This window comes from Lepisma saccharinum, chromosome 27 (assembly GCF_977018435.1).
Source record: "Lepisma saccharinum chromosome 27, izLepSacc3.1, whole genome shotgun sequence".
NCBI classification, from domain to species: domain Eukaryota; kingdom Metazoa; phylum Arthropoda; class Insecta; order Zygentoma; family Lepismatidae; genus Lepisma; species Lepisma saccharinum.
Genome location: NC_139255.1, coordinates 29,966,409 through 29,989,868, shown reverse-complemented (window position 1 = coordinate 29,989,868; position 23,460 = coordinate 29,966,409). Strand labels below are relative to the sequence as shown.

The window sequence follows — 23,460 nt, the reverse complement described above, 5'->3', positions numbered from 1 at the left end:
CATGTCAAGAATTGGCAACATGAGGCCATGGATGTTCCCAAGGTAAAATAGTCTCCCATTTGGATCTCCAGGTGGGGACTACTTTGGGAGGTCCCAGGAGCAAGGATAAGATCTACATTAGGAATAAGGATATTAAATTAGGCACCTGGAATGTTCTGAGCCTTTACCGGCCTGGGGCATTTCAGTGTACAGTTAATGAGATAGTTAAGTATAAATTAGATGTAGTAGCTGTCAGGAAGTTAGGCGGCCAGGAGAAGGGAATTGTAAAAGTGAATATTATACTTTTTTCTATGGTGGCACTGAAAATCATAATTTTGGAACAGGCTTCTTCATAAATAATAGAATTATCTCAGCTCTTAAAACAGTAGAATTTATTAATGATAGGATATCATATGCAGTTTTACAGGGTAGGTGGTGTAAAATTACAAGGGTTGGATAAAAAGTAATGGCAACACTGGTATAATTGCTACTTGACTGTATTGGCAGAGGAGCACGTGTTACATTCCTTCAATGTAATCGCCCCCCCCCCCATCTCTATGACCTTCTGCCACACGTATGGAAGGCATCGTACACCGTCAGCACGTCCATCTCTGTCGATGTCCCGCAGTGACCGCCCTATAGCACGTTATGATGGCTTCGCGCGTGTCGTAGTGCTTCCCGCCCAGTGGTTCCTTCATTTTGGCAAAAAGGTCTCATACCGGTGAATACGGCGGATGTTCCAGTACCTCCCACTACCAGTTATGCAGGAGCGCCGTCACAGTGTACGCAGTGTGACACTTTGCATTGTCAAGCAGGATGATTTGACACCGTACCAGAACGTGCCGTCGCTTCCTTCTTAATGCGAGACGAAGGTGGTGTTGCAAGAAGGTGCAGTAGTAGGCTGCGTTGACCGTCTGCCTAAGAGACGTTGTTCTTCTTGCCTAAACATATTGTTAGGGCGCTTGCACTCTCGTCCTCTGCTTCAGAGCACTGCTGTTTTTGACTGAAAAACATACAATCGCTCCCACTCACTATACTTCCTCGTCTGAAATTCCTTTATCAACCACGAAACGGTTGTGGCGATGTGACTCGCCCCTTTCACGGGACAGCAGTGTTGCCATTACTTTTTATCCAACCCTTGTATTTTAATAAACATACATGCACCAACGGAAGATAAAGATGATAATACTAAAGATGATTTTTATGCAGAGTTAGAACAGGTCCTTGATAAATTTTCTCAGTATGATATGAAAATTCTGTTAGGTGACTGTAATGCACAGATTGGCAAAGAAGAGACATTTAAACCTACGATTGGTAAAGAAAGTCTTCATGAATTAAGTAATGACAATGGTATCAGATTGATTACTTTTGCAATCTCGAAGAATTTAATTGTGAAAAGTACCACTTTTAAACATAAAGATATTCATAAATATACCTGGTCTTCTCCAGATGGTAAAACTCATAATCAGATGGATCATATTCTCATTGATAAGAGAAGGCACACTAGTATAATTGACGTTCATACACATAGAGGTGCTGACTGTGCCAGTGACCATTATTTAGTAATTGCTAAATTAAGAGAAAGACTCGCAGTGATAAATCATAAGCAACAAAATCTAAAAGTTCTAAAATTTAATACAGGAAAATTTACTGATGAAAGAATTAAGAAAGATTACCAAATTAAACTGTCAAATAGATTTGATGTTTTGCAGGATTTAAATGATGATGAAAATATAAATGAAACAGACGTAAATAAGAATTGGGAGCACATACGTAATGCAATAGAATCAGCAGCTAAAGAAAGTATAGGATACCACAAACCAAGAAAAAGTAAGCCATGGTTTGATAATGAATGTCATAATCTAATAGAAATATGAAATCAGGCTAGACTTAGGTGGTTAAATAACTCTGATGATACAAATCTAAGCAATTATAATAGAATAAAGCAAAAAGTTTACCGCATGTTTAAAAGTAAAAAAAAGAGTAATATAATTAAGCCTTGCTTCCATATTAAAAACACTAAGTTGCTGACCAAGGCAGTTTATTAAGATAAAAAACACTTAACGGGTAACGTTTCAACCCTGTATCAGGGTCTTCCTCAGAGGAAGAACTAATCTAAAATGAAGAAATATACTACACACAGAAAGATTACATACACATAGCAGGGTCACTAGCCACACAACAACAAATCAAGTTGACAGTTCTTATCTAGGAAGATTTCTCCAGAGGAATTAAACATATCACCTCCTGACAGTTGTTGACTAATGGGTCTACTACACTGACAGGTGATTGACAGGTCAAGATTAGTAAGAGTCTAGAACCACCTGTCTACAACTCACCCACCCTCCTGCCTTTTTGGATATGGATGAGCTCGAAATGGAACAGGAAGGAACATTAAATTTCTTGGATATTGATATGAAAAAGAAAAGAGGAATGTGGATTGTGGCTACGTGGTATCAAAAGAAGTGTTCGGCAGGAGTGTTCTGCCACAAAAGAAGTGATGTGGGTGATGGAACTAAACGTAATTTTATAAGGAACATGGAAGACCGAATAAAGAAGATATGCACAGACAAAGGGGAAGAAGAAACCAAGATTAATAGCCTGTGGTAACAACTAGAAGAGAATGGCTATGAAAAGAAAGACAGACACAACATCAACAGAAGAAGGAAAGAGATAAAAGAGAGAGGACAGGAAGAAAAGGAAGAAAAAAGAAAGAGAGAGATGGTTTGGTATAAGAAGTATGGGCGATGCCACAGAAAAGATATGCAAAGTGATGAGGAAAGATGGTATAAGAACTTACAGGAAGGGAGGATGCACTATTTTAAGTATAGCCAGCAAGAAGAAGGAAGAAAAGAGAGAGGAAGAAGAGGAAGGGGGTTATCTACGAGGTGAAGTGCAGAGGATATGAAAGTGTATATATAGGGGAGACTTAAAGACAGGTTAAAGCAACACATGGATGATGCGAGATTGAAGAGAGACAGGAATGCCATATTCAAACACACTAGAGAAACAGGACATGAAGTTGAATGGGATTCGGCTAGGCAAATAGGAAAAGAGAAGAGAGAACTAGTGAGAAAATGGAAGGAGGCCAAAGAAATAGAAAAGAAAGGAGAAGACATCATGAATTGGAATGGAGGACTCAAGATAAACAAGGAATGGAAGAGTGTGTTAGAGAAAGTTGAAAGGATGAAGAAAAGGAATGAAGGAAAAAGAAGTATGAACAAGGAAGAAAGAAGACCAGAGGAGGAGGTATTCATCCATATCCAAAAAGGCAGGAGGGGTGGGTGAGTGGTAGACAGGTGGTTCTAGACTCTTGCTAATCTTGACCTGTCAATCACCTGTCAGTGTAGTAGACCCATTAGTCAACAACTGTCAGGAGGTGATATGTATAATTCCTTTGCAGAAATCTTCCTAGATAAGGACTGTCAACTTGATTTGTTGTTGTGTGGCTAGTGACCCTGCTATGTGTATGTAATCTTTCTGTGTGTAGTATATTTCTTCATTTTAGATTAGTTCTTCCTCTGAGGAAGACCCTGATACAGGGTTGAAACGTTACCCATTAAGTGTTTTTTATCTTAATAAACTGCCTTGGTCAGCAACTTAGTGTTTTTAAAAAAAGAGATTACTTAAAAAGCAAAATTAACGAAATTGAAACAAACAGCAAAAACAAAAATATCAGAGATTTATATAAAGGTGTAAATTAATTTAGAAAGAGGTGGCAACCTAAAGTAAACTTGATAAACGATAAAAATCGTGATATTTTGGCTTACCCAAACGATATTCTAAATATATGGAAGAACTACTTTAATGACCTTTTAAATGTTCATGTAGGAGATAAATCAGAAGTAAATGAAGTACACACAGCAGAACCTTTAGTTCCAGAACCTAACTTCACTGAAGTTAAAGATGCTATTAAAAGGCTAAAGAATAACAAAGCACCTTGCATTGATTTAATACCAGCTGAGTTAATTAAATTTGGTGGAAATTCGTTAATATGTCAAATTCATAAATTAATTTGTTTAATATGGAATAAAGAAGAAATCCCTCAACAGTGGAACGAATCCATAATTGTTCCTGTGTTTAAAAAAGGTGATAAAATGAACTGCAATAATTACCGTGGAATTTCTCTACTCTCAACAACATATAAACTATTATCTAACTTCTTTTAACAAGAGTAACCCCATATGCTAATGAAATTATAGGTGATTATCAATGTGGATTTAAACATAACAGATCAACTACAGATCAAATTTTTCACATCAGACAGACACTTCAGGAAAAGTGGGAATATATTCAAAATGTCCATCAGCTATTCATTGATTTCAAAAAAGCATATGATTCGATCAAAAAAGATAAATTATATAATATATTAGTAGAGTTTGGAATACCTAAGAAGCCTGTTAATATGATAAAAGTATGCACCAGTAAAACAGAAAGTAAAATTCATGTGGGTGTTAATGTGTCTGATAAATTTACAATTCATGATGGGTTAAAACAAGGAGATGCATTATGTCCATTGCCCTTTAATTTTGCCTTAGAATATGCTGTTAGGGAGGTAAAAGAAACTAACGAAGGACTCAAATTAAATGGTATGACTCAGTAGTTAGCATATGCAGATGATGTAGACTTATTAGGAGATGATATAAATACAATTAAAAATAATGCTAAAATATTTTTCAAAGCAGCAAAAGAGATAGGTTTGGAAGTTAGCAAAGAGAAAACTAAATATATGCTCACAGGCAGAAACCAAGTGTTAGGTAATAATCAAAATCTAATTATTGATAACAACTCGTTTGAAACAGTTTCCAAATTCAAGTACTTAGGAGTAAAAATAATAAATGAAAATGATATTAAAGAAGAAATAAAAAGCAGGCTTAACTCAGGAAATGCATGTTACTTTTCTCTTCATAAACTTTAATCTTCTCCTTTAATATCTAAGAAACTAAAAGTTGAAATATACAAAACAGTAGTTTTGGCTGTAGTATTATATGGGTGTGAAACTTGGTCCCTTACATTGAAAGAGAAACATAAATTGAGAGTATTTGAAAATATGATCCTTAGGAAAATATTTGGACCTAAAAGGGATGAGGAGACAGGTGAGTGGAGAAGGTTACATAATTTAGAACTACATAATTTGTATTCATGTATTAGAATAATTAAATCAAGAAGACTTAAGTGGGCAGGCCATGTGGCACGAATGAAAGAGGAAAGAGGAGTTTACAGGATACTTGTTGGGAAACCTGATGGTAAGAGACATGTAGGAAGGCCAAGACGAACATGGAGGGACAACGTTGAGATGGACCTAAAGGAAATCGGTAGGGATGGAAAAGAGTATATGGATCTTGCTCAGGATAGGGGCAGATGGAAGATCTGCGTTGCTGCAGCTATGAACCTTTGGGTTTAAGAAGGCTAGAGAGTTAGTTGGTTATGTATTGGGTTTATACTTTTTTTTTACAATAATGCTCATTGCAATTATGGTCCTGAGGATTACTTAAAGACTAACTACAGGCACCACAAAATGACTTCGGACCTCATGTGAAATCTGGCATAGTAAGCAGTCCATCACTTTGTAGCCTTGTATCTAGTGTTGTTTTGTTTCGAACACAGAATTGTTTCTGCATGAACATATCTGGCAACAGTGTATTACTCCTGATAAGCGAGTTCATTTCATTTCGTATCGTTAGTTGACACAGGAAGAGTGACTTTCTGCTGTAGTGTGTGTGATAAATTGCTGTGTTTTCGTGTGGTGCACTTTGTGTTGGATATTTTCCTACTGTATTAGTGTTGGATATTTGGCCACTGTACAGGTGTATTTGAGATATGCCAGGAAAGTACTGTAGTAGTGTGGAAAAGGCCAGCCTTATTGCATGGCAAAGTGAAAATGTCCCGATAAAGACAATATGTACACAAACAGGTCGTGCAAAATAAACGATAAGGAAAGTACTGGCAGCTGCCGGAGGACTGCCTCCGACTGTCATTCCAAAGCACAAATTCGGTGGTGGGAGGCAAAGAAAAACAACCAAATCTACAGACGCTCTCCTAATGAGAGAAATATAGAAAAACCCTCAACTGACAGCATCAGAACTTAAAGAAATGCACCCGAGTCTGCTGGAAAACGTTACTGTTCACACGATCCAGCACCGTTTACAGAAAGACTTGGATTTGCCGTGTCATACTGCTGCTACGAAGCCACTACACACCACCTGCATGAAGAAAGACCATCTTGCTTATGCAAAGAAATATGCACACTGGACACCAGCACAGTGGAGGAAAATGATTTCAGATGAAAGCTCATTCCAGCTGTTCTGAATGGGAGCTGCTAAGGTTCGATGTCCATCATCTTCAGATCGATACGACCCAAAGTATACGGTTCCGACCGTTAGGCACTCCCAGTCTGTACTGGTGTAGGGGTATTTTTCAGGTGAAAAGGGTAGGGCAGATTTATATTTCTTACCGGAAAACGTGACGATGAACGTAGACTGATATATCAGTGATCTTAAGGACCATTTAGTGGATATGCTTCAGATCCACAAGTGTGATCTTTCCATGCATGATAACGCTCCTTGTCACACGGCCAAGAAGGTAAGGAAATGGCTTGAGGAACAACAGATAAAGATGTTAAAGTGGCCTGGGAAGAGCCCCGATCTCAACCCAATTGAAAATTGTTGGGATCGTATGAAGCAATTCCTGGGAAAGAAGAAGATTCAGAACCTACAGACCCTCCAAATAGAAATGAAGAAAATGTGGTGCATTGACATGGACTTAACTTACTTGCGAAGTCTTAGTGATTCCATGCCCAAGCGCATCCAAATGGTTCTCAAAAGTAAAGGCAACATGACTCCGTACTAATGTAAGTATTTTTTGCTGTATCTAATAGCTTAATAATAGCTTTTCACATGAATTTTCTGTACTTTTTGTGCTTTTGTTACGAGGTCTGAAGTCATTTTGCGGTGGGTGTACTTATATTTTTAGATTCTTTCTCTTTATGTGTCAGGATGTTTCAAACTAGAAATGCGATCAGACTTCATTAATGTATCAATTCTTACAGAATATTTAAAAGTTGATTATATTTAAAATAATACTCTTCCTTACGGATGCGACAGATTAATCGGTACTCTATCAGTATTGGCCGATATAGGCATATTGGTGTATCAGTTTATCGGTAAAATTACCAATTATTTTACCAATCCGATATATTTATAAATATCTTATTATTTAGTACAAAATTCTGCCATTTTGTTACAATTTTAATGGCTAATCTCCATGTTCTACTTTTTAAATAATTAAATTTGTAAACATGCAACTCCTTTTGCAGTGCAGTCACCTGGAAACAAACATTTATTAGGGAGGTAAATGAACCATTCAGGTTGTTCAAGGACCATTTCCAATTTTATATCACATCTGTAGAATATCGATTATTATCAGTATCGGTAAATTTTATACCTGTACTTTATTGGAATCAGCCAATATTTTTTTTTAAAAAAAAATCTGATATCATTGGGAAAGACAAGACATGTAGTGAATATTTTAATTTCAATATGTAAAATTGTTGTAATGTATTATGGATAGAACACATTATTGGCAGTCTAGTGATAATGGCTCATGTAGCCATATGCATTTGTCAGTAAAATTGCCCATAAACAAAACTAAAAGTAATTCAGGCACCACTCCTTTTTCTCAGGAGCCAGATTTTATTTTCAAATCAGGGCTAAGAAAGCCATGAATCCAACTAAGATAAAGCTATTTATTTTTAAACGTGACCTTACAACATTTAATTCATAAATATAATAATTATTCTGATTTAATGATACACAATACAGAAAACACTAACGGAAATTTACATAAGCAAACTCAAAATATTAAAAAAAAAATAATGTTTTGAACTGCTCAGTTCTTAGTCTGTTGAGGAATTATTTTATCCTTTTCCCAGCTCTCTTCCATCAAGCTTTGGGCATTACCCTAATCTCCTCCCTTGGGGCGTCGGCTGGAACCTGCCACCACTGGTAAATACAACAAAGTGCAGCCAAAAGGTGCTGCCACTGATGTAATCAAAACTTCCACAAAGGGGATCACAGTAATCCAACAAATCCAAGATTTGTTAGGTAACCCAAATTTATATCGGTACTTTCACTTCTTTAAACTTCGTATCTATTTACATATGAGTACATGTTTCATTTTATACATATGTTTATTAATTTATTATCTTTATATATTTTCATTATTATCTTATACCGTATTCTATTATTGTTCATCTTCCTAATTTACTTTGGCGCTAATTTACAGTGTCATTCAGGTATATTACAGCAATCTTCTGTCTTGCACGTCTTGTGCAGCCATCTCTGTTTAACATTCGTAATCACTCACACACATCAGACCCATGGGGTACGTAACAGCCTTCACGTCTGCGGGAGAAATGCCTATCCTTCCTTGAAGGTGACAGATAGGACTCATCAACCGTGTGCATAGTTACTCAATTATTTTTGTAACACATTTTATGGCACAGGGAAACTTATTTATTGAATGACCCTCGTACAAGTACTTTTCCCTAATTCACAAAATTGCAGTTTCAAAATATGCCAAAAAGTTTTACTAACTTAAGTACAAAATATTATTATTACATGTTAATTTATAAGTTTAACATGGTCCCTACCTTACATCATTCATATCTGCTCCTCGTTCTTCTAAAACTTTTTTCCCAAGTTCAATCATTTTCTCAACTGAAAAACCAAAGTTAAAACTGATTACAACAAACTGTCCATGGATTACACAAACATCATACCCTTCACTGTATTATACACAAAAATAAAAAGCCTCATGTTGACTGATGTTTCGGGGTATTGCATCCCCGTGGTCGGGTTACAGAAAAGGAAGAGATAAGAGGCCTGGCTGAATCTGGATTACCTGTTTTATCTTTACTCTTTTATTCTGACAATAAGGACGCAATACCATCCAAACAACAATCACACATTTGAAGTTATGCAAACAATAAGAATTTTCCACATGACTTGGTGGTGTGAGGTGATAGAATGGATGTCCTCAGATACATTACCAGAGCTCGAAAAATCCCGGTCGCCATGGCGACTAAAAATTTCAGCCTGGCGACTGTGATCTTTTGTTGTAATATGTACAAAATTTTGATGATTCTAAGTTCAAATTGCAGTACAGCGTAAGTTAGCAAATGATTTTTTTTTTTTATCAACGTGGTGAACATTCCAGAGAGTCAGTAATAATTTCTTACTCTTTGTCCCCCACCACCCCATTTCCTGTTTTCTCGAATGATTGAGCAATGTTTTGAATACCGTGATGCTCAGCTTCTTATACAGAGTGTTTCAAATGTTGCACAAACCAAACTTTGAAAATGTATATCATGAAAACTGTAAGAGATATTTACACCGGGTTTTCTGCATTATAAAGTCTCATCCATTGAGATATTATTCAATGCTTAAAATTATCAGTTTTCTCAATACAGAAAATTTAGATAAATTAATAACTGGCGGAAGGCAGCGTTAAAATTTTTCCACAAATGCACTTTTGAAAAAATTGAAGAAATTATTGAAGGGTCATAATTAGATGTCTGATGACTGATGCCATCTCAATCTGTCATTTGCGACCGATATTGGTCATGTGCAACATTTGATGGATTTTTTATTGGCGATTTTATGGGTTGAGTGAAAAAGTGTCATTTTTGGGACATATATGGCAATGCTAGCAGGTCGAAATATTTGATTGATTTATATTATTTTACTTCACGTTTTGTGCCTCTTTGCTAATTTGCGAAGATGGGGATGAGTGATGAAATTGATGAATGGACATTCACAAATTACCATGCCCAAGCAGGATTTGAACCCGGGACCCCTGGCATCGCAGCACGGTGTGCTAACCACTTAGCCACAGGGTCCGGCAGGTCGAAATATTGTCAACAGACGCACACCACATGTGCCTTAGTATTGGCTATACATTTACGTGAAAAATCATAAAGCAAGATTTTGTGCCGAAATTGGACTCTTGAGAGAATCCTAGTCTACCTCTGGCTACACTGAATTCTCTTCGCTCACTTTCGATGCTACTATAGGCCTGTTCTTTTAATTAATTCAGCATGGCATATTCTTTGGAGCAGCGCGTGTGCATTGCTGAAGAGTATTTTACTACTCACTCTTACACTCGAGTGCAAGAGGTTTTCCAAGAAAAAATCCCCGCTTCTGCTGTACCTCACAAAGCAACTGTTTTACAACTAGTCAAACACCAACAAATGATCCCACAAATTGTTAAGAGTTGGTATTATTATTGAAGAGTAGGCACACACAGAAGATGTACTACGTAGAAATGTTCAGCGAAAAATGCAGGCTCGACCAGGACTCGAACCTGGGTCCCTGGTATACCGTACGATTTCTCTAACCACTGAACTACTGAGCCGGCTGGGCCTCGCCTGATTTCTCGCTGTCGCTGATTTATGTGTGGAATCGTCTCTGTCAGTGCTACTGCAACGGGATCTGTTGCCTTTGAAACACAGTAGACTTCGACATTGCCTGGTTCCTCCCAGAGTAGAGATGTTAATGCATTTTTCGCATGCACGCAATGGCATGGTATATAAGAGACCCGTGTTCGAGTCCTGGTCGAATCTTCATTTTTCGCTGAAAATTTATGCGTTGGTATATATTGTTGAAAATCAATTCTCAGATGTTTTCAGCAAATTAACAATATTTTTTAAAATAATGTAATTTCTTTTATTTGGATACTTGCTAACATAAATTTATTAACCCAGTGATAGCGTACATGATTAGTTTAGTGCAGAAAACCTGGTGTAAATACCTCTTACGGTTTTCATGATATACATTGTGAAAGTTTGGGTTGTGCGAATTTTGAAACACTCTGTAGTATGCACAACTGCTAGTGGGTAGTTTCCTGGTGCCTGATTTGCAGAGGCACCTAGCTTTGAAAAAATTTTTTGGAGCACTGTACATTACACAATTAAAAATATGAATAAAGTGATTACATTTTATGAATAAAAACAGCAAGTTGTCCCGAAGCATATTCACGACTTTGTCAACTGCTCTTTCATATATATATATATATATATATATATATAGAGAGAGAGAGAGAGAGAGAGAGAGAGAGAGAGAGAGAGAGAGAGAGAGAGAGAGAGAGAGAGAGAGAGAGAGAGAGAGAGAGATAGAGAGAGAGAGAGAGAAAGAAAGAAAGAAAAAAGAAATCCCTCTCTCTATCTCTTTCTGAAAGAAAGAAGGAAAGAAAATTTCCATCTTTTCCAACTGTCTAGTAGGCACATCTCTATTTCTGTTCACTAATACCCTGCCCTCGTTCCGCACACACACACACATATACACAGGTTCGAATCCCAGCCTGGACATAGATCTTTGTGATTGTCTCGTCACTCACCTTCCCCATTGCAACTAGCTAAAAGTGGCACAAAAGGAACGCTAAATTATAAATATCCCAAACACATAATCACTATTTAATATTATAAACAGTCATATTTCACTGCATTTTAATTTTTCAAAATTTGTTTTTTTGTAGGCCTAATTCAAATGATCTGTTTATTTTATCCCTTAATCATTTTTGTTCCAAAATGTTTATTTCTTTTCATATAGCATATTATATCGTCGAAGCGAACAACTTTCAGTCCTAACAAAAAGTGCATGTTCCTCAAAACTGCCCTGAAAAACCCTCGGACTCTCTTACAAATCTCATATAATATGAAATCACTCAGACACATTTCGTATTTGTATTTATACATGACAAAAACATATAGGTATGAAAACTCACAAGAAACAGTATAGATTATTGACTAAATAATGGACAAATTTATATAAAATTTGTCGCAGGCAATCTCTGCACTCACTCGGACAACACACCTTCCATAGCAATGGTCTAGTTCTCAAACTGCAGTTTATATCACTAAAATGTGATCAGGTCACTCGTGACACACTAGAAGTCAGCTATGGAGCACCAAAGCTTAATATTTTAAGTACTGTTAAAATGGCACTTCATTAAAATTGAAATCAGCGTGGCGTTCAAATGCGACCAATCACAGGTTAAAAGAAAAAACATACTATGGATAAATTACATAATATGTTAAATCAGTTGTAATGCTTAATGTAGAAAAGAATCTTGTTTCTCTCCCACTGAAAATTTAAATACCTTACCAGAAGCTTTTAAATGTTAAAATGTGTAATCATGCATGATAGATATCACAGCAGACGATATAACTAGGGCTAAGATTTTGATGCCAATGCATCTTTTTTTTGGTAAGGCAGAAACATTGCATAAGTAGATAGGAAAGTGTTTTACAGGTAAGTTAATAAATTGGGATGTCTTTATTAGGGCATTTTTTGACCCTTTTTGGAGTAAAGGTCATTTGTTAAACTTTCAAGACCATTTAAGTCATTTTTCGGCCTTTTAAAAGACATATTATGCATTTTTCTATATTTTGGTGAAAGAAGGGGCATTTTACATGCAAATGTAATGCTTTGAAGGAGAGAGGTTCCCGACTCTCGTCTCATTGCCTTCAGCTCAGTTCTGAATGACTGTGTTTGAAGAAACAAAGAAATTCTGTGCAGTATTGTTGATACAAGTTGTTGTGTAACAATTCAGCTCAAACAATGTGATTTTCCCCTCTATCAGTAAATACATTGTCGCCAGATGGACTACTGTTAAAAAACAAGAGGTACAAAGTTTTGTGCTCTGTATTGGGCATTAGCACTCCATGAAATTGAAAGTGACTTAACAGCAAGTGTCTCAAGTGATATTGTTCATTTCAAGTACACTCCTCTTGTGTCGGTGGAAGTCGAGAGAAATTTTTCCATGTATGTACAAGGCTCTCTTGTCCGACAATCATTCACTTTTGAAAATTTGCATACGGTTTTCGTTGTGTACTGCAACTCAGTACTTAAAAGTGTAAAAGATGACTAAAAGTGAACTTTCTTACTTGTACGTACTACCATACGCAATGAACATGTGATAGATACTGTAACGTTAATTTGAATTTCTCTTCGTAGTTTATAAATTTGTGGTAACAGTTCGTTATATCGGAGACACATTTACATTGGCTATTTTGTGTTTCCCATGGTTCATACTTACCAATTGTGTATTACGGAACATAGTTCAAGATGCTATTATGATTTTTACACGAAAAAAACAAACACAATTTTTCACATACAGAGTGTTTTTTTTTATTTCTTTCATCGCTTCCGGAATACACAATATGGCGGGCACATCTTGACTCACGTTGTGGGTATGCAGTGTTTCAACCTTCTTCACCGAAAAATACCTACTATCGTGTTCGTCACCAGTGGAAATTATACATCATGCACGGGTAGCTGACGATAGCCCCACGAACCATTCACATATAGCCCCACAAACCATTATGTACGGTAGCTCACGGATTGCCCCACGAACCATTCACGGATAGCCCTACGAACCATTTCCATAAGGTTAGGTTAGGTTAGGTTAGGTTGGGTTAGGCAAGCATAGTAAAAAAAAAGAGTTTGAAACACTGACAGTGGTTTACGTCATCAAACGTGTGGAGCATGCAGTTCATGAACGGGAAGCATGGCAATTGTGTGTCGGTGGGATATTTCTCTTGAAAAATGTATGATTTGCCGGTCAAATAGATTCCACGATGAAAGAAAATACATCCACGAATGTTGGAAAGCTTGGAGAAACTCATTTCCGTAAGTAGTTTCTTCTGTAAAAATGAAGAAATGTGTCTCCGATATAACGAACTGTTACCAAATTTGTTCTACAAATCTTTCAGAATTTATAGGCCATTTTCTTGCATGTATTAGGTCATAAATGCATTTTTTAAAGGTCATTTTTTGTCAATTTTAAGGTCATCAAAATCCTAGCCCTAGATATAACTTTGGTGTGGATAATTAATACACGTGCTCTTACCTGTAGATTTCTGATCTTTTCTTAGTTGCTTGACATTTGGAATGTGTTCTTTTGTTATAATCAGGTAATGGTGTGTTGCTGCTGGCTTAATATCAGGAAACACAATAAAATCTTCATCCTGGTATAAAAAAAATATATATGTTTATAGCACAAAGAATTATTATGAATGAGCCAAATTTTAACTTCTTGCACATTACTATATCTACTGTTAAAAGTATTTTTTTCTAGCTATCTACCATAGTACATATTTATTGCAGTTTCATACAGACATAATTTATTATATGACCAATGATGTTATGGTAATCTCAGCCAGTAGGAAGAGTGATTAGCAGAATAATGGAACGCTTTCATTGGTTGAATTTCTTAGTTTTGTTTATTTGCTTGTTATTGATGTCTTCTGTGAAGTTTAAAAACACAATGAATATAAATTCACCAATAAAAGCTTTTTACTACTGTTAAGCAGTGCCTTAGGACTTGAATGTTAACTCCAGTAGCATATTTAAAGGAGATTGAAGGGACAGCAACTGGGTGAGTGAAAATTTAATGAATAGCATTCAAGCCTTGTCAAATAGTCACCCTTGGTTGAGGAGAATATGTGTGTGTGTGGGGGGGGGGGGAGACCTCTGAAGCAACTAATAAGCAAAAGGTTACTTTACATATGGATTCTAAATAAAATTTAACTGAAGGCCAAGTGGTTATTAATTGTGATTTTGCAGAAAAATATTTATTTATGCTGCAGGCTGAAGTTCAGTCATATCAATAGACTAGCATCCAAGCCATCCTGCACTCTTTTACTGTATAGCCAACTGTAAGTCCCCACCTAGTGGTTGCATGACCTTGTAGTTGGTGGTGGGGCTTGTGTACTCTGATGATCCACTAGGCTATACCAGCAGTAGCATAGCTACTGGTAGGGTCTCCCATGCTGGGCAGGCTAGTGCTAAGAGTCAGACTAAGAAGCAACCTACTGGTCAACGGCTCCAATGGCGGAAGAAGATGGATGGCCATCTCAACGGCGAAGGAGGCGGAAGAACCAGGAATCAGGAGGAGTAACACCTCTTTTTAAAAAAACCTTGGGCCAGCTGGCACCGGCTGGTAGTACCTTGTAAGGGCCCCTTGCCAGGGTTACGGTGAAGACCTCAACGGCAACTATGGCGGAGAAGGAGACCTTTGGAACGGCATAGCTGGCGGAAGAGGCACTCATTCTCATTGAGTATAAATATGAGAAAAAGCCACTGTCTTGTGGAGGAGGGATCCTAAAAGACTAGGGGAAAATACCCCGACAGAAAATTAGCCTGCTTGGAGGCTCAGGTGGCAGCCCCATCACCAAGATCGGGTGCTGTGGGCCAATAACCCGCACACTTTAAATCACACTATTAAAGAAACATCAACAAGAGGAAGCCGAACTGATTCTAAGACGACGACATTTGGCCTGAAAAGGACAACGAGAATTGGAATATGGAATGTAAGAACCCTGCGGGAGAGTGGAAAACTACGGCAGGCAGTGACCTGCATGAAGAGCTATTGTCTGAGCATCCTAGGTAGAAGTGAAGTCAGATGGCCAGAGTTTGGAGAGGTAAATACCCATGAAGGAGTTACATTCAGGATAATTGTGGCACATTTCAAAACCAATATCAGAAACATCGTTATGATACAGTGTTATACACCCACAGAAGTAGCAGAGCCTGAAGATAAACAAAAGTTTTATAGACAGTTCAATGAAACAATAAAGAAGCAAAAAAGGAAGGATATCATAATAATTGGAGGAAATTTAAATGCAAAGCTTGGGCAGGACAACGAAGGCCTTGAGCATGTCATGGGTAAACATGGTTTAGGAGAGCGAAATGAGAATGGACAACTTTTTGTGGACTTCTGTGCTAGCCACGAATTAGTTATTGGTGGTACTATATTTCCTCACAAGAAATGCCATAAGGTAATGTGGGTATCACCAGACCATAGAACAGAAAACCAGATAGACCACGTGGCAATTGGACGGAGGTGGCGACGTTCGCTACAGGATGTAAGAAACAAGAGAGGTGCGGACATTGGGAGTGATCATCATTTGGTAGTGGCTAACTTTAAATTGAAAATTCAAGCTCAGAAGAAGAGAATGGAACAGACAAGGAAGCGGTATGATGTTAGTAAGTTGAAGGATAAGAATCTCCAGGAAACCTTCAGGATTGAACTGAGAAATCAGTTCCAAGTATTGATCGATGAAAGTGAGCAGAATGAAACAATTGAAAGAGAATGGACAAAAATTCGATCTGCCTTCGCAGAAGTAAGTGAAAAGGTTCTGGGCTTTAAGGATAGGAGGAAAAAAGATTGGATGTCTCTGCAGACCTGGGAAAGGATTAATGAGCGAAAAGTAATTAAGGAGGCAATGAACTCAAGCAGGACAAGGGCAAGGAAGGCAGAATTGCAGACAAAGTATACAGAGAAGGATCGAGAAGTAAAGAGTAGTGTTCGTAGGGATCAAAGAAATTGGGTAGACAATCTGTCTCAGCAGGCGGAGGAAGCAGCAAAAAAGAGGAATCTTAAAGAACTATACAACATCACAAAAGTTCTGTCAAGGAAACAGATGCAGAGAAATCGACCAGTGAGAAGTAAAGATGGTACCCTCCTTACTAAATACTAAGGACAAACTGAAACGTTGGAAGGAGCACTTCTCTGCAACCCTTAATCGCTCTGTGGATGCTCAGATAGACCAGGATGAAGAGGAAGATGATAATGATGGTGATGTTGGCCCCAGTGTAAGAATTAGGACGGATGTTCCAACACTAAGAGAGATTAAACAGGCTCTGAAAGAGGTACGTAATTGTAAAGCAGCTGGTGTCGACAACATACCACCGGAAGTGATGAAAAATTATATAAACACCACAGCAAATATGTTGCAGCCCTTATTTGAGAAGATATGGATAGAGGGAGTGATGCCTAAGGACTGGAGGAGTGGCCTGTTGGTGAAGCTACCAAAAAAAGGGGATACATCAAAGTGTGACAACTGAGAGGTATAGCACTTCTCTCCATTCCGAGTAAGATCTTCACTAGAGTTATCCTAAACAGAATTAAGGAGCATGTTAACTTGAGACTCAGAAGAGAACAGGCAGGGTTTCGACCAAATTGCTCTTGTATTGATCAAATTAACAGCTTGCGGATAATTTTGGAGCAATGTATAGAATGGTCATCTCGCCTCTATGCAGTTTTCGTTGACTTCGAGAAAGCATTTGACTCGGTCAACAGAAATGCAATGTGGAAAGAAGTGAAACTATATGGAGTGCCCACAAAAATTCTTGATCTTATCCGAGAAACTTATCGTGATTATACATGAAGGCCGTGTATCTGAACCAATAGATGTGCAGTCTGGAGTGAGGCAAGGTTGTATATTAACACCTAAAATGTTCCTGATCGTGATCGATGCAGTGACGCGAAATGTAATAGGAGGGAAAAGACGTGGTATCCAATGGGGATTGAATAACAGACTAGAAGACCTTGATTTTGCAGACGATTTGTGCTTCTTATCTGAAGCACATGGTGATATGCAAACAAAACTAGCAGATCTGATAGAAAGTGCAAAAAAAGCAGGACTTGTGATTAACTACAAGAAGACCAAGGCACTGAGGATTAACTCCACAAAAACAGACCCGTTTAATATTGGCGAAGAGATTATTGAAAATGTGGATAGCTTTACTTACCTGGGTAGTGTGGTGGCAAAAGACGGAGGGGCTGCACAGGATGTTTCTCAACGAATCTAAAAAGCAAATGGTACCTTTGTGAGGCTCTATCCAGTATGGAAAAACAAGAAGATATCTATGAAGACCAAACTTCGTATTTTTCGAAGTAATGTTAAGTCTGTACTGTTATATGGGTCTGAGACATGGAAAGTAACAAAAACGATTACCTCTAAATTACAGACCTTCATCAATCACTGCCTGAGAAAAATTTTGAATATCTTTTGGCCAGAAGTGATTCAAAACCAAGAACTTTGGAGAAAATCTGGAGAAACCGAGGTGTCCATACAAATAAAGCGGCGAAAATGGAATTGGATAGGGCATACGTTGAGGAAGGAAAATGAGGCTGTCGAGAGAAAGGCACTAGATTGGAACCCGCAGGGAAGAAGGAAAAGAGGGAGGCCTAGACAGACATGAAGAAGATCTGTTCACGCTGAGGCCTTGGAGGAAGGAAAGAGTTGGAATGCAGTGAAGAGAATTGCCGCCAGTAGGATCAGGTGGAGATGCTTTGTTGATGCCCTATGTTCCACAGGAAACAACAGGAATTAAGTCAAGTAAGTCAACTGTAAGTGGGAGGGAAATCAAATGTCTATGCTATGTTTTCCTCTTAATAGGTCGTTCCTTAAGTCTTAACAAAACAAATGAATTCAACGAAGATAACTGAGCTTATGAACCTGGCAAAATCTTTTATTTTTACAAACTCAAGGAATACTCTCGGGAAAAGCTGAGCTGCAGTGTTTTGTTTATAGAAAGTTTCCACATGGTGTCTAGTGGAACGCATGTACTTTTGGCAGAAATAAACTCAGTAACAGTTTCATATACTGGAGACACATTTCTTCATTTTTACAGAAGAAACTACTTACGGAAATGAGTTTCTCTAAGGTTTCCAACGTTCGTGGAGGTATTTTGTTTCATCGTGGAATCTATTTGACTGGGAAATCATGTATTTTTCAAGAGAAATATCTCACCAATGCACAATTGCCATTGCTTTCCCTACGTGAACCGGATGCTGCATACGTTTGATGACGTAACCCCTGCCCATGTTTCCAACCCCTTTTTTTAAACTATGCTTGCCTTGCCTAACCTAACCTTATCGGAATGGTTCGTGGGGCTATCCGTCAGCTACCCGTGCATAATGCACGTGTGACGGACACGTGTAACATTTCAACCATTTCTGTCACTTTGAACCTTCAGTTCATTACACACTTCAAATTTGCTTTCACAATAATTTTTCATTCATTTAAGGAAGTGCACTTTAAAAAGTAGATTATTTGGGATAAAATCCTACATTAGGACATTTTATAAAAAAGCGGGACTGTCTCAGGAAAACCAGGATGAATGGGAACTCTAAGGGAGAATTCACACCGAAGAAGCCAACACTCAGTAATCAATGGAACCTTTCGAACCGAAGAGACACGGCAAGATGCACATGTCGCGTGTCGCTTACGTGCTTCTCGGACTGTGCCGTTTTCTCAATACCGTGCATCGTGTTGCTTCAGTTTGTTGTTCGCGCATGCGCACCGAATGCTTCATTCCAAGAGCTGTATTTAGACTCTAGAAGAGAGCCCAACCGGCATTATGTTTGATCATCTAATTTGTTGATATAATAAAGAATCGATATGTACAATGTTTTAAGTTTTAAACACAACGTTCATTTTGCTTTATCAAGTTTTTTGATGCAGTTATCTATCGGATGTAATTTGCCTTCAACATCGTGAAAAGAGGCCATGTTTTGGCCATTTACCTGACTGCTTTTATTTGAAAAAGTCAGCTTATGGAGGCACTTTAGTCCAAAATATATTAGTCAACATACTAAAGTACTGTAGTGCATTGATTTTCAACAGCCGGGTCGCGACCCGATACCATGCCCTCGTATCAACTATACTGAACACTGAAATGTTCTGCTGAAACTGGTTGACAACTATCATAATCCCAATATCATATTTAAGTTGTGAGTTTTCGTTTTTTAAGTCCATTTATGCACAAATAGACTAATCAGAACTGGATCTGCCCGGTGCCTCTCCGGTTATCGAACCCGGGATCATTTAATTACAAGGAGACGACGTTACTACTTTGTCTTCCATATTTTCATATTTGTCAACAATCCTACACACGTAATCAAACTATTATTACTCTTATGATTATGCTAGAATTTATTTATCAATATTTAATTTCATAGGTACACGTTAATTCATGCATAAAATCTTCAATACTGTAAAGATTTACGAGGAAAATTCTTCGGCTAAGGGCATTGAGTAAAAAAAAAATACTGTGACATGGTTTCACAAAGTTTGAGAACCATTTCTCTAGTGTTTAGGTATTCGCTTTATTCAGGCTGAAAAGTCTAGCGTATACAGTTTGAGGTCAGTGCATATTATTTCTCAGTTTTCTCGTGCACAACATGCCTCTCCCAAGTTTCACTAACTTGCACAAATTTTACAACGCAGTTTACAAGTAACAATGTCTCTTGTTACGTTATTTTCGGGTGACTAATAAACTCATTAATGCAATTATATCGGTACCATCCTGCAAACTGAGCAAAGAAACCTGTGTCGCTTGCCGCGTGCATCTTGTCTCTTCGGTGTGAAACACTCGTGTCGCGTGTTGCATGTAGCATGTTGCGGGTTTCTTCAGTGTGAATTCTCCTAACAGGGACCAGGCCACTAGATCCTATCTTGAGCCGCACCTGAACCATAAAAATGAGGAAATTACTATCCAGTAATCTAAAGTTGGGCCACAATGTCATAATTAATTTCAGCTACTTTCAATAATACTTTTGGTAAAAATCTGATATTCCCCGGACACCTATAACTTCTTCATTTTGTCAATTTTTGACATTTGTACTTACCTATCTGCTTCGCAGAACATTCTTTAAGGTGTCTTCACGTTTTTCGTCCTGGAATTTTTGTTTGAAATTTTTGAGTCCAAATTTCCCACCGATTCCGGGCTCCGCCCCTGGGGTAACTGACCTACCGCCCCCAACTGCTAATGCGGCCCTGCCTCCGCTCCGCTCCCTGGCTTTATCTATAGAGTCCCTGTTAAAGGCATGTTAGAAATTGGCCGGAGTCACCTGCCCCCAAATGAGCCCCAAACTTTTACATTTGAAGAAATCCGTTAAATCACACAAAACACCTTCCAGATGTTAGACAATGCTACAGGAACTTATTACCGTAAGTAATTTCTTCTGTAAAAATGAAGAAATCTGTCCGGGGAATATCAGATTAGTACCATAGTTTTTAATTTTGCCAAAAGGAGTAAGATAAGAACTTACTTTTGGTGAGTATAGTTAGGAAATTCTATGGACTGCAAACGTGATAGGACAGATTGTTTTTTTTTTAAAAAGCCACATATTTATTTTATGAATGACGCGTGTGATAATACTCCTTGATTAATTAACATGATATTAAAGTTATCGTAACCAGAACGCTCGGTAAAATTTTCGTATCCCCAAAACGTATTTCTTCAATTTTACAGGAGAAAGTACTTACCGAAATGGGTTTATTTATACTTTAGGAAGGTCTTGGAAGTTTGTTTTCACCTCGTTGAAATTTTTTTGCCGGTAAATCATGTAATTTTCGACATTAATGTCACTCCAATGCACGAAAGCTGTTCCCTTGATGTCCGTCTACTACATGAACCAAATATTTGCGAGCGTTTCATGACGTAACAACCGGTCAGTGTTTCCAAATACGCGGTTTTGTAACTGTGTAACAGTTCTAGAACGTAAATAAACGTGAGTTACTGTTCATCATTTCTGATTACGAACTTGCGACAACATGACGTGCACAGGATCAGTGGCGTGCTCAATGTGAGATTGATGGGGGCTATAACACCCCCTTTCGCCCAGTATCTCTAAGGCTATTTATGAATGGTTCGTGGGCTATTTATGTATGGTTCGTGGGGCTATCCGTGAATGGTTCGTGGGGCTATCCATGAATGGTTCGTGGGGCTATCCGTGAATGGTTTGTGGGGCTATTTATGAATGGTTCGTGGGGCTATCCGTGAATGGTTCGTGGGGCTATCCGTGAATCGTTCGTGGGGCTAGCGCCAATGGTTCGTGGGGCTATCCGAGAATGGTGTGTGGGGCTACGAATATTTTTTCGAAACCAATTTTTAACTATTGAAACCTTTGCGTGGCCCTACTAACCTATCCACGTGCCAATGGTTCGTGGGGCTAGCGCCAATGGTTTGTGGGGCTAGCGCCAATGGTTCGTGGGGCTATCTTTTTCACTATTGAAACCTTTGTGTGGCCCTACTAACCTATCCATGCGCCAATGGTTCGTGGGGCTATCTTTTTCACTATTGAAACCTTTGCGTGGCCCTACTAACCTATCCACGTGCCAATGGTTCGTGGGGCTAGCGCCAATGGTTCGTGGGGCTATCTTTTTCACTATTGAAACCTTTGCGTGGCCCTACTAACCTATCCACGTGCCAATGGTTCGTGGGGCTAGCGCCAATGGTTTGTGGGGCTAGCGCCAATGGTTCGTGGGGCTATCTTTTTCACTATTGAAACCTTTGCGTGGCCCTACTAACCTATCCACGTGCCAATGGTTCGTGGGGCTAGCACCAATGGTTCATTGGGCTATCTTTTTCACTATTGAAACCTTTGCGTGGCCGTACTAACCTATCCACGCGCCAATGGTTCGTGGGGCTATCTTTTTCACTATTGAAACCTTTGCGTGGCCCTACTAACCTATCCACGTGCCAATGGTTCGTGGGGCTAGCGCCAATGGTTCATGGGGCTATCTTTTTCACTATTGAAACCTTTGCGTGGCCCTACTAACCTATCCACGTGCCAATGGTTCGTGGGGCTAGCGCCAATGATTCGCAATTATTTCCAATTTCACACTTTGCACATTCCTTTCCTCTCTTCACCACCCCGTGTGCAACCAAAAACTCCACCGGATCCTCAACACCTGGCACCAATTTCACAACACACCCACCACACGACACCTATAACTTCCGAGTTTCGTCAATTTTTGACATTCGTACTTACGTATTCTCCATACTAGTACCTAGATATTTTGCTATGAAGAAGGTCGCAACACTGCATAACCACTGATCATGGACTACGCTAGTCAAGATTTCTCCGTCATATCGCGTGTAACACAAGCAAAAGCGAAGAAAATAAAAATACTCCATATTTCGAAAATTGAGATTATTTGCCTGCAAAAAACGAAACGCGAAATAGAAGAATCCTTACGAATGCAGAATATGTAAGTATCAATGTGAAAAATACGAAAATAAGGGAATTAGAGACGTTTGGTGGTTACCGAAATTTTAATGAACGCTCAAAACATCGGCTGATATAAACACTTGAATTATTCATATCCTTTGAATGTTTGCATTCGCGGGGGGGGGGGGGTTGCATTCTTGAATTAAGTGCAAAGCATTCACCTTATGCAGGATCGGATTCTCTTCTTTCCCGTCGTATATTCTGCAGAATACACACTTTTGTCTATCATGCTGCTTTCCATGTTTTGCTTTCGACACTTCACTTCCTTCGCACTTATCAACAGCTTCTGCCATTGGAATAAAAGAACGGTAACACTTGGTGCCGAAATCGTAAGTGAAAACAGAGTTCAATGCTGCTGCTGCTGGCTGTTTGAATATAGCTATTGCAAAAATTACGGATAAGACATTATAGTTCAACATTTATGGGTTGTTAATGTATATTACACACGGTGAATGCGTACAAATGAACAAATCAATTTCTTATCAACAACTTCACTAATCAATCACCAATAAAAAGAATTCTCCTTCACACAGTTTGCAAAAAAATGACGCACACGATATTCAATTGTTTCTTTTATCAGCTGTTTTTGAAATCACGCCGACAGTTGTTGTTTTG

At 38.4% G+C, this 23,460-nt stretch overlaps 1 protein-coding gene across 1 annotated transcript in view; it reads right to left on the bottom strand.

Annotated features, from left to right (window-relative positions):
* Positions 1-23,405, bottom strand: part of LOC145980438 (adenosine 5'-monophosphoramidase HINT3-like) — a 28,611-nt gene extending 5,206 nt beyond the window's left edge. Inside the window, exons 1-3 of the mRNA XM_083113531.1 lie at positions 23,007-23,405; positions 13,888-14,005; positions 8,630-8,696 (exon numbers count right to left, since the gene is read on the bottom strand). Coding sequence (XP_082969657.1) covers positions 8,630-8,696; positions 13,888-14,005; positions 23,007-23,264 — 443 coding nt within the window. The 5' untranslated portion in view covers positions 23,265-23,405. The remainder of the gene's footprint in view (positions 1-8,629; positions 8,697-13,887; positions 14,006-23,006) is intronic.
* Positions 23,406-23,460: the final 55 nt, after the last annotated feature.